General features: G+C 54.5%; 1 protein-coding gene across 2 annotated transcripts in view; it reads right to left on the bottom strand.

Moving 5' to 3' along the window:
* The window catches only part of Myo15a (myosin XVA), a 51,733-nt gene extending 43,351 nt beyond the window's left edge, over positions 1-8,382 (bottom strand). For both annotated transcript variants that reach the window (XM_021176541.1, XM_021176540.1), the window contains exons 1-6: positions 4,810-8,382; positions 3,052-3,134; positions 2,429-2,492; positions 1,639-1,748; positions 1,273-1,347; positions 978-1,068 (exon numbers count right to left, since the gene is read on the bottom strand). In XM_021176541.1, coding sequence (XP_021032200.1) covers positions 978-1,068; positions 1,273-1,347; positions 1,639-1,748; positions 2,429-2,492; positions 3,052-3,134; positions 4,810-8,382 — 3,996 coding nt within the window. The remainder of the gene's footprint in view (positions 1-977; positions 1,069-1,272; positions 1,348-1,638; positions 1,749-2,428; positions 2,493-3,051; positions 3,135-4,809) is intronic.
* Positions 8,383-11,243: the final 2,861 nt, after the last annotated feature.

Consider the following 11,243-nt stretch of genomic DNA (forward strand, 5'->3'; position numbering starts at 1 on the left):
CCCATGAGAGCCTGTGGTTCTGGACACTGAGCCTTGTCCTTCCTTGAGCCCTGGATTCCCATCACCTCTGAATGGACACCTGATGGGCACGGGCACATTTCTCAGGAGTTTCTCTTCATCCATTCTGCCTATGTTCACTCTTAATCTTAGCCCTCCTCACACTGTGTCTGGGTCCTTCAGTCAAGCCCCTGGCTGCCTTTGCCCTGCCCCTGCATACATCCTTGTACACCGACACCACAGTCCCTGGCATCTGAGCCCCTTCTCTGCTCCAGACTCTACATTGTCGTTCTTTGTCCTACGGGAAGCCGACAACTGCGTGCACCTTTGCACAAGTTCTTTCCTTGTCCTTCTCCATCTTCTCCAACCTGCCCAGGGCCTCATCACTGCCTCACGCTTATAATGATGCTCTCAGCTCTTCCTCCTTCCCACTCTGTACTTCTCCTCACCATATACTGATACTACTCTTTCCAGTATACACAATTTACTTAAGTTTTCTTCTTCTCCATCTCCTGCCCTAAGATGAAACTTCCACAAAGTTATAAATATTCTGTCTTGAGTTGTTCTGTTCCTTGTTCGAGGCCTCAAAAAACCTTTACTGAGGGAATGAGTTTCCAGAGCAGTGTCAGATTGCAGGATTTATTGTTCTCGTGTCGGGTCTATGAGCCTAAGTCTGTTGCTAACTCTGCCTCATGCTATGGCTACACTTGAACCTGTCCAGCATCTGGGTATGAGACTATGGAGGTCAGGTTGGAGACACTAGAAAGTAAAAATGGCTTCCCTGTCTATCCCCAGGAGCTTCCCTGGGGAAAATGGGAGACGGAGAAGCCCTGCCTTGAGCCGCCCCTGCTGGCCTACCTGTAATACTAAAGTGCACATACAAGATCCTGATCTATTGGGGGACTTGCTCAGCAAGGGTGCTGGGCTAAGGATCCTAAGCAGACAGGGCAACCACAGGACGGCTGGATGGTAGGTCTCACCTGCTGCATGACGTCCCGTCTCTGGTTCATGGCAGCCAGGCAGCGCAGAATCAGCTTCGTAGCCTCAGTCTTTCCAGAGCCACTCTCCCCACTGGTGGAACAGGAGCCCAGAGCATTGGCTCTCCTCTGCCTCTCCATGTGCACTCCAACCCAGGAGCCATGAAGAGGCCCAAAGGCACCCAATACTTTTCCCAGGTTCATAGTAGGCTCACATCTCACCATCTAGATGTCTGGATGCAAACTACTACCCAAGGTGTCCCCTATCTGTCCCCCACCTGGGCACAGCCTGACTCACCTGATGATGACACACTGGTTCTGTTTGGCATCAAGCATTTTGGCGAAGGCGAGATTAGCGATTGCAAAGAGGTGCCTGGTGAGACAGACCATCAGGCATCACTGTCTCTGACAGTTAGTTTCCACAGTCCCAAGACTGCCAGGGGTTGGGGAGAAGGGTATTTCTGTTCTGCCAGCAGCCAGTGCTGCCCACCCCTCACCCTCAGTCAGAGCTACAGTGGCCTCTAGAACAAAACTGTGCCATGCCCGGGGAGAGACTACACTGAGTCTCACTCACCTCAACTCATGGATATCCAGGGTCTCTCCAAGCTCAGAAGAGGACCTGGAACACCCAGGACAACACCCTCCACATCCCATAGACACTCACGGGGGATTTTCTCCTAGGGCACGCCCACTGTACTGTTGCACCTGCTCAGGCCCGTAGATTGCAAACATTCTATATGGGTTCACCGACACCAGAATACTGCCGATATAGGTCTGTTAATAGACAGTGACCTCAGTGACAAGGTTATGGTGGCCACCTGTGGCCCCCTCTTTATTCTTTTGAGCAAGGAGTCCCTTGCCAACGAGACATATATCTGGCTGCCTGGTCTCATTCATCCCAGACTTGTGCATAGACTGAAGTTGTGAATGTGGAGTGAACCAGGCCTCACAGTCTTAATCAGGCCAAGATGGCAGGTAATTTCCCCACCATCTCATTTACTCATGGTCTCTGGCCCAGGCTGCAGGTATTTCTGCCTCCTGCCAAGGTCTAACCATCTACTGATTGTTAGAACAGGGAAGCAGGGAGCCCATGTGCTCTGAAGTCATTAAAGCCCTACAGGTGGGAGCAGGAGAGATGGCTCAGTGTTCAAGAGCACAGACTGCTCTTCTAAGAGGGCCTGGGTTCAATTCTCAGCACCCACATGGCAGCTCATAAGCGCCCGTATCTCCAGCTCCAGAGGATCTGACCCTTTTGTACAAACCTACATCAATGTGCATGAAATAAAAGTGAATAAATTATCTTAAAGCCCTATAAGTGCATATGCCTATTGGAAGTGGCTCCAGGCCTCAGGCCCTCTCTCCTGTAGCTCTGGGGTCACAGGTTTCGCCATCTTTCTGACCACCCCTAGTCTAGAATCCAAGTGGGTCCTTGTACTAGCAAGCCCCAGACTTACATAGATGAGGTTTCGCTCAAATCTGGTCTTTAGGTTGGCCAGCACAGTGGTCTCTTGGAGGTCTCTGGAAGGACAGAGAGGCACTGTGAAGGGTCCCAGTCCTGACACAGACTCCACCCTACTTGTCATGGTGTCTTGGTCAGGTGTGTCTGGAATCAAGCTCATCTCTGCCACTAGCCAGCTATGAGGCTTGAGCAAGATAGTTTGTTCGATCATCTTGTGCCTCAGTTTCTTCATCTGTCCAATCAGGTGGCAAACATCACGCCCACTTTGTGGGAGCTCGGTTCCCACCCCCGGGGCAGAAGATGTAAGGCTGAATCATTTATGGTTGGAGAGCTTCAGAGATGTCGGACACCTGCCCATATTTTCACAGCCACTGCCCAAACCTCATAGACGATAAACTGAGTAACAGAGCAGGACAATATTGCCCACGGCTGCCTAGCTAGTACGTGGTATGGCTGGGATCTGAACCAAGGGCTGTCTACCTCACAAAGCTTTGCACTGTACACATTTGGCTTGTGTGACACTTGATGGCACCATTTGCAGATGGGGAAACTGAGGCTCTGGCGATGTCCAGAACAGTGAGACTGGGAGCATAGGAATCCCTCACCCCATCCACTTACTCCAGCTGCGTCATGTCCTCCACTCCATCTTCCCTGTGCTGCTCACGGGACCGCACAGAAGGCAGGTTGCGTATGGAGTGCATCTGTGAGAGAGGGGTGGGGGACAGGCTGGAGGCCTGGGTGGATCCTGGCTTGGACACGCCAGGCACCTGCTCAGAACGTCAAGGTTGGGTATTGAAGGTCTTTCTGCCTCCTTGACCTAGAGCTCACGTGAGTCTGCGTGTTAAGCATCCTGGACTGAGCATGCTCAGGGAGTGAGCACATAGATACATTCACCAGCACACACACGCAAACAAGAGCAAGGCTCTGTCCCCTTCCTACCTCTGTCCTCTCGGTGTCCCTACCCCACTCCCCACAGACCCCCATGTGTTGGTTTGCGTGACAGCTTGATGGCCATTTGTGTCATGGTGCACCAGGCCCTTGGAAAGACAAAGGTGGAGGCTGTCCCAGGATGGGACAAGATGCTCGGGGTGAGTGTGCAGATACTGCTTATGGTGGGCCTACTGCAGCGGCTGCCGTCCTCACAGCTCCCATACACATCTGTATGCTCTCAGTATGCTGTGGCTCCGTACAGGCCCGTGTGCTTGACTGAGGGTATCCACGTACACAGGTACTCTCAACATCCACTCGGAGTGTACCAGCCGGCAGCAGTCAGGGCCCACCCACACTGGGGATCTTGAGAGTGGGAGTCCTGGTGTCAGCCTGGGGCTGACAGGGCTCCACAGTGCCTGTTATGTGTACACATGTGTGTGCACATTCAAAGGGTAGGCTGATGGCTCACACCTCCGTGGATGCCGTGTCTGCTAGGACTCGGCACCCACCTGCCTTCCTTGCTTGCCCATGCATGGTATTCACTCATGCACATTCAGGCACATGGACCTGCAAGGCTCTGGGTAACTGTGAGCACACATGTTGTGCAGCCCTGGCCTTTCCTGCCCGGGTGCACCCTCCCTAGGCAAGGAAAGAGGATACAGGAGGGCCTGCATACTACATGCCCTCACACTGTTAAGTAGGGCGCAGCAAGTATCAACCCTTCCGGCCCTGGCCTCCAGCCCACCCATCCGCTCACGTGCTTGCCAGTGGCCACAGACCCTGAATAATTTAGCCACTCACGTATTCCAGAGTGAGGAGGGCCCAGGCATCCTTGCCCCTCACCCCTGGGCGCCCTGTGCCCCGCTCCCGCAACGCTGCAGCCCACACAGCGCGGGGCACCCGCCGTCGGGGCCAGGGTCCCCCTAGCAGCCAGGGTGCCCCAGTTGTCATTGCCAAGCCTGCTTGCTGCCTGCTCTGTGGGGCACAGTCGCAGAAGTGGAGAAGTCCCGCCTATCATTGCTTGCCCCACCCATTCTGGGTGTCCCTAGGGAGGCTAGAGTGATCATCCACCTCCTCCAAAGGCCACCCAGCATTCAGCTCACCTTCTGCCATGGACGTGGCAGCCAGTCTAGAACTGCCTGCCTAGGCTCCAAAGACTCCGAGTCTCAGTTTCCCTACTCTGCAACGATGAAGTCAGAAAGCAGGAACCTGTGCCTCTACCCTCATGTCTAGTCCTTTCCTCCAGGGCCTATTCTGTGCTGGGTACTCCTTTGCTCAAGGCCCAGATGCCCTGCAAGGTCCAGGCAGTTCTCCCCACTTTCGGAAGGGAGTCGGGGTCCACGCAGACCACCACTTGCCAGGGCTGCGGTGACTCCTCGGGCCACCTCCTCTTCTGGTTCCTAGGTCAGAAATCCCGATCCCACCCACTGACTTGTGCCTTCATACCTTGTTCTGCCAGCTTTGGGGGCGAGTCTTTTTCCAGAGGCTCTTGTGGCAGTCACCTCCATGGCCCCGGAGGTGGGATTGAGAGGAGTGGGTGCGAATTCGTGACCAGAGACAGTGAGCATCTGTTGGTGGCCAGAGGCGGGGCCAGCGTAGACTACAGGCTTGGGGGGCTGGGCCCTGCTCTGGGTCCTGGTCTGGATGCTCTGGAGGCTGCACAGGAGCAGTCCCTTTTGGCTGGAAGGAGCTCACCCCACGCACCTGAGGCATGACAACTGCAAACCGCCCAGGTTCTGCCCGGGGCTGCTCACCAGCCTTGAGCAAGGGCCCTGGGGCTCTGGTGGGGGCCAAGGGAGCTGGAGTTCTAGACACTGTCTTCCAGCGGTGCCATTGTGGCCATGTGGCCCTTGCCTGCTTACATGTGACCAGTGGGTACGAGGCGCTGAGTTGTAAAACCTTCCTCTCCGAGACAACATTTTTGTTGGGAGGTGTTGGGTTCAGGGCCTCAGGCTCAGCTGGTGGCTGAGGGTCCCCTAGGGTGATCACTTCTTCAGGCTTCTCTAAGCTTGGGTCAGCTGACTTGGTGAGTTGCCCAGGCCCTGGGTCATGGTGTTGGCCCAGGAAGATACCAGTTACATTGGAGACTTGGTCCTCAGACTGTGGCTCACACGAAGGGCTTGTGTGCTCAAGCAATGGGTTTTCAGGCACAGGAGGGGGTCTGGAGAAGCCTCTAAGGCTGCCTATACCTTCTGGCCACGGAGAAGGTGGGCGTTGTGTGGGAGGCATAGCCACATCCCAGCTGGGGGCCAATGGGGGAACTGTCCACGGTGTTTCTGAGTCTTCTGCTTCACGTTGGTTCTCTTGCTGCTCCAAAGCCCCCGTGGATGCCCCCCAGGGCCCGGCACTGGGTGGCGGGGGGTACGCCCTATGTACCCATGGTTTCACAGCCCGCGTAGGAGGCTCGCTGAGGCGCCGCCAGTTCCGTGGAAGGCGTGAGGGCAGGTTGAGGGACCGGTGCCGGGGGCCGTGTTTCAGGAGTGGGGGTGGTGAGGGTGGTCGGGGAGAACCTAGCACTGGTGAGCGGGGTGGGCCCAGGCGCCCAGAGGCTCGGCGTAGAGAGAAGGCCTCCCGAAGTGACTGAGGTCTGCGTGGAGGGGGTGGGAAGGGTGGCTGGAAGGGGCCCCTTCGGAGGGACAACTGAGGAGACAACGGTCCCAGTGGTGAGTGGTAGCCCTGACCTGGAAGGCTCCTCAGAGAGGGCTGGGGTGAGGGCAAGTGGGGCCTTCTCCTGGATCCTATCAGGGAAGGGCTGGGGAAACCATAAGCTGCCCTCCGACTGCGACTGCGGGAAGCCCTGAACGAGGGTCGGGGTACAGGAAAGGCCAGAAGGTCAGGCGCAACCTCTGGGCTTGTTCCAGGGGGTTCAGCAAAGCCCCACCAATTTGCCTGGGGTGGAAAAGGCACATGAGCTGGGGCAGCCCAGGGTGGTGGATGCTGGCGGAGGGAGCCATAGGGTGAGCCATAGGGGGAAGCTAGCCTTGGAGGCCGGGAGAAGGTTGGAGAGAAGGGTGGGGTCAATGGAGAGGCGGGGCTGGGAGATGGCGCAGGCATTGGAGGAGAGATAAGAGCACTCCAGTGCGTGAGTGCCCTTGGTGCAGGCCTGGGTGACGGTGGCCCGTGGGAGTTGTTGTTGTTGCGAGCTTGTGGCTGACTGCGTCTCAGCACAATGGGCGTGTTGGGTCGATCGGGGTCCATGCCGGCCAGCTTGTAGCCAAAGCGTTTGTAGGCTGCCTCCCTCACTGGGGGTCGCCCTCCTCGGGCCTTCTGGCTGCCCCTGAGCCGTGGAATGGGCTTCTTTTCTGACAGTGTCTTTTTGAGGAACCGTGCCAGTGAGGTGGCTGGGCGTGGCGTTGGGTGGCCAAACTCAGGGCCAAAGCCTAGGCCTTGGCGGGCACCAAAGGCTGACAGGGCGCGCTGTAGGTTTCGCTGGCGCGGTGTGAGGAAGCTCCAGTAAGGGTGGGTGTAGGGCATCGTGGGCACTGGGGGCATTTCCTCCTCCTCTTCCTCACCCTCTGCATCCCCTAAAGGAAGAGGAATGTCGAGGGAGGGTGGCAGGGGCACCTCTAGCTTCTCTTTCCCAAACAGCTTCACCTGAGGCCGTGGGAAGAGGCGGAACTTCCGGATGAGGGATAGTTTGGACCTGGCTGGTTTGTCCATACCTTGTTGCTCGAAGAAGGCGGCACTGGGCAGGCGGAAGGAGGTGCTCTGACGTTCTCCACCTGTTTCCTCAGGCTCCTCCAGCTCGGCAATGTCGTCCATTGGGTGGGCATATGGGTTGTGGGGCGACATTATGGGTGGCGGCACCCACGGGTACATAAAAGCTGGCTCTTCTGGATAGACATAGGGCATCCCGGGGGGATAGATGGCCTCGGCCCCACCGCCATAGACGCCTTCAGCATAGGGAACCCCATAAGGATCAAAGTAGGGTATGTCGTAAGGAGTGTCGTATGGAAAGTCATAGGGTGGATAGGGCATGTGGTGAGTTGCATAGGGGTCCAGATAGTAGCTGTATGGGTAGGCCTCACTCTCAAAGCTGTCATGGTAGCTGTAAGGCGATGAATACCCTGATGGGGGCGCATATGGGGGCTCAAAATCATCGTAGCCATAGCCATAGCCATAGGCATAGCCAGGGTAGAGGGTGTCACCGTAGTAGTCAGGGTGGTAGTAGTTGTACGGGTCTCCGGGTGGGTACCCGTAGTCATCATAGGGTGGCCAGGCCGGGCTATACCCACCGAACTCAGCCAAGTAGGGCTCCTGCTCCTCGTAGTGGTATAGCGACTGCTGGTCATAGTAGTCGTCGCCTTCCCGATGGTAGTCGTAATATTCACCCAGGTCCTGGAAGCCCTCAAGCCCATACAATGACTTGCGGGAGCCTGCGTGCCGAAATGGGGCTTCGTCCTCAAAGGGCAGGAAGCCCACGGGCTCTCCGGAGGAGTAGATGCTATGGCTGCGGGGGAACCTGCGGAGCCGGCCTCCATGCCGCAGGATCTCAGCACCCGACGGGAAGGGCAGCTTACGTGAGCCGACTCGGGAGCTGGAGCGCTGGAGCCAGGCGTCCACTGTGGCCTGCTCACTGCCTGACTCCTCGGCCTTCTTGAGGAGGAACTTCTTGGTCAGCCAGTTAATAGCTGTGGACGCCTTGCTAAGTGACTGGGCACGAGGCCTCAAGCGGCCGTAGCCGCGCCGTCCAGGGAAGCGGATCACCATGAACGAGGGCTTCTTTCCCTTCATCGCCCGCTTCTTTTTGCCCACCCGCATCTGCGTCATGAGTTTGGATGTGGATTTGAGAACAGTACGGGCCTTCTTCTTGCGCTTGGTCTTCTGTGGGCCAGTGTGGAGGCCCCAGAAGAAGGCTGACGCACTCCGGAACTGACCTTTCTTAGAGATCTTGGGCGTGCGGTCTCGGAAGCCCATGAAGAGCCGAGATGTGCCCTTGAGGCTCCGTTTGGGTTTCTCAGGCTCTGGGGCCTTCTTCCCCTTCTTCCCTTTCTTTGCTTTCTTCTCCTCATCCGCCATGGTGGCCCTCTGTGCCTGACGATGCCTGGGGCAGGTGTCACAGGTTCAGGGACTTGGAGACACTGCTTGGAGACCAGCTAGGTCTTTTTGCTTGTAGCTGAACCTAAGTCTCTCCTCAGTGTCTGAGCCGCTGGGACTAGCTGGGTGGCACGGACAGTGAGGATCCATAATTCATCCTCTAGACCAGCCTTGGGTTTCACCTTTGAGAGGTGGTGGAAAGTGCCTGGGTGTTGTTTTCTAGTGAGGGTAGACTGGGAGGCCTGTGCTGGGGCAGCAACCTGGCTTTAAAGTCACCATGGCAACAACTTGCTGTCTCTGGCCAAGCCCTCTTGGGTCTCAGCTAGCTCAGTTTTACAGAGCAGGACATTAATCTCCACAGGGGGACATCATCTACCCTAGACCCCTCGAATGGCCCCAAAGTGGAGTCAGGTCCCTGAAGCCAGGATAGAATGATCACGACCCACTACATTACCTTGGAGGGGAAACTAGTAGTGAGAAGCAGGTGCCCAGGGCTGTGGCCAGTGTAACAGGAGCTGGCCAACTCCAGGGAGCTGAATAATACATCAGGGAGAGCCCAGCTCCCACCTCATAAAGCCTGGCAGGCTGAATGTCTCTGCAGGTCATGGGGAGGGGCAGGGCACCGAGGTACAAAAATGGAGCCCAGCTCTCCAGTCCTGCTGTTGATCAACTATCTAGCCCCAGGAAGGCCTTTGGCCCTCCCTGTGCTGTAGCTTCCTTTCTGTAGAACGGGAGGGACAGGCTGTGCCTGCTTTTTTCACTGGGAAGAAGGAAGAGCTAATGGATTGGCTGGGCAGTTTAGGAGGCAGGAGGGACCTCTTGGGCACTTGCAGGCCCATGCTAGTGGGGGTGTGGGGTCAGGAGGCTCATTCCAGCTCTGGATCTGATCACAGCCAAGGAGGGGGAGGAGGGAGAGGAAGGGAGGGAGAAGGAAGAGGAGGAGCAGAAGGAGAAAGAGGAGGAGGAGAAAGAAGAGGGTAAGTAATAGGTAGTTTGGTCAGGGTTAGCAGGCTTGGGGGTCGTGAGAATGGACTCTACCACCACCAGTTTTGAACCCTATTTCCCTGAAAACTAATTTTTAGAAAGGTGCAATATCACAATCTAACTTATTAGAAGTGAAAATGCTGGGTGAGACCTGGCTGAAAGCCCACAGAGTCCAGGATTCAAAGCAGTGCTTTTGAGTTTCCTGTGGACCGCACAGGAATTTCTGGTAGGAGGGCCTCGTGGTTTTGTACATGCTTGGCCCATGGGAAGTAGAACTATTAGGGGGTGTGGCCTTGTTTGAATGGGTGTGGCCTTGTAAGTGTGTCATTGTAGGAGTGAGCTTTGAGAGCCTCCTTGTAAGCCTGTGGAAGGCAGAGTCTCCTCCTGGTTACCTTAGGATCAAGATGTAGACCTCTTGGCTCCTCCAGCACCATTTTTACCTGCCTGCTGCCATGCTTCCTGCTGTGATGATAACGGACTGAACTTCTGAACCTGTAAGCCAGCCCCAATTAAATATCCTTAATAAGAGTTGCCTTGGGGGGGGGGGGTCTCGCTGGTGAGATGGCTCAGTGGTTAGGAGTACCGACTGCTCTTCTCCTGAGTTCAAATCCCAGCAACCACATGGTGGCTCACAACCATCCATAATGAGATCTGACGCCCTCTTCTGGAGTATCTGAGGACAACTACAGTGTAATTACGTATAATAAGTAAATAAACGTTTAAAAAAAAAAAAAAAGAGTTGCCTTGGCCGTGGTGTCTCTTCACAACAATGGAAACCCTAAGATAGGTCTCTTGAGGAATCTGCACGTGACTATGAAGGATGGCTCCCCACGGCAGAGGCTCCTTTTCTTTTTGTTTGTTTCTGGTTTTTTTGTTTTTTGTTTTCAAGCCCTGGCTGTCCTGGCACTACCTCACTAGACTAGGCTGGCCTCTGCTTCCCGAATGCTGGGATTAAAGGAACACCTGACGAGGCCTTTTGGGTTATTCTCTCCTTGCGAGCTTGCTTGCTGTTCCTTTCCCTACCAAGGAACATCCTTGAGGATCAGAATAAGTTTGCTTAAAAAAAAAAAAAAAAGTCTTGATCAAGACCAAATAAACAAAAACAAGGTCAGGCATGGTGGCACTTGCTTTTAATTCCAGCACTCAGCACTTGGGAAGCAGAGGCAGGGGACGCTCCATGAATTTGAGGCCGCCTGGTCTATATAGCTTATTCCAGCTAAGTCAGGGCTACATAGAAAGAACCTGTCTCAAATAAATAAATAAATAAATAAATAAATAAATAAATAAATAAACCAACCAACCAAAAAAAAAAAAAAAGCAGAATTAAGTTTGTCTAGGTTGTCCCCTTTCCGGCGGCTTTGTGATAAGCAGAAGGGCACTGCCTCACAAGTGGACGTTTTTGAGTTCTTGCTTTCCTTAGGCTTCTGGTGTTTTCTTTGGATTCAAGGAATAGTGTTAAGAAAAGACAAAAAGAAACCATGAAGTAACTGCAGAAGAGGAATCAGAAAGATTCTAAGACTGGAGATAGAGACACCAAGGAAACGGTGGCTTCCAGACACATCAGGGGGAATGTACACGTGAACTGAGGTCCAGAGACTGTAGGCTGCAGCCTGGACTGGTCCGAGTCCTTCCCAAGCACTTTGTAAAAGAAGTGGACATGAGTTTCCATCCCTAACCAAGAAGCTCTTTGTGACTGACAACCACTTGCAAAGGAAATACTGCTTTTTCTCCAAAGGAGTCCCACTGAGTATATAAACTACACCTAAGAGTAGCTCCCATGCCTAAGAGTAAGTGGGAAAGTAAAGTGAACTCATAGTATTTTTGGATAGGTTTTATCTCATTTTGCTTTGTTTTTTTTT

Source organism: Mus caroli, unplaced genomic scaffold (assembly GCF_978045245.1).
Source record: "Mus caroli unplaced genomic scaffold, Mus_caroli_1 scaffold_13, whole genome shotgun sequence".
Lineage (NCBI taxonomy): Eukaryota > Metazoa > Chordata > Mammalia > Rodentia > Muridae > Mus > Mus caroli.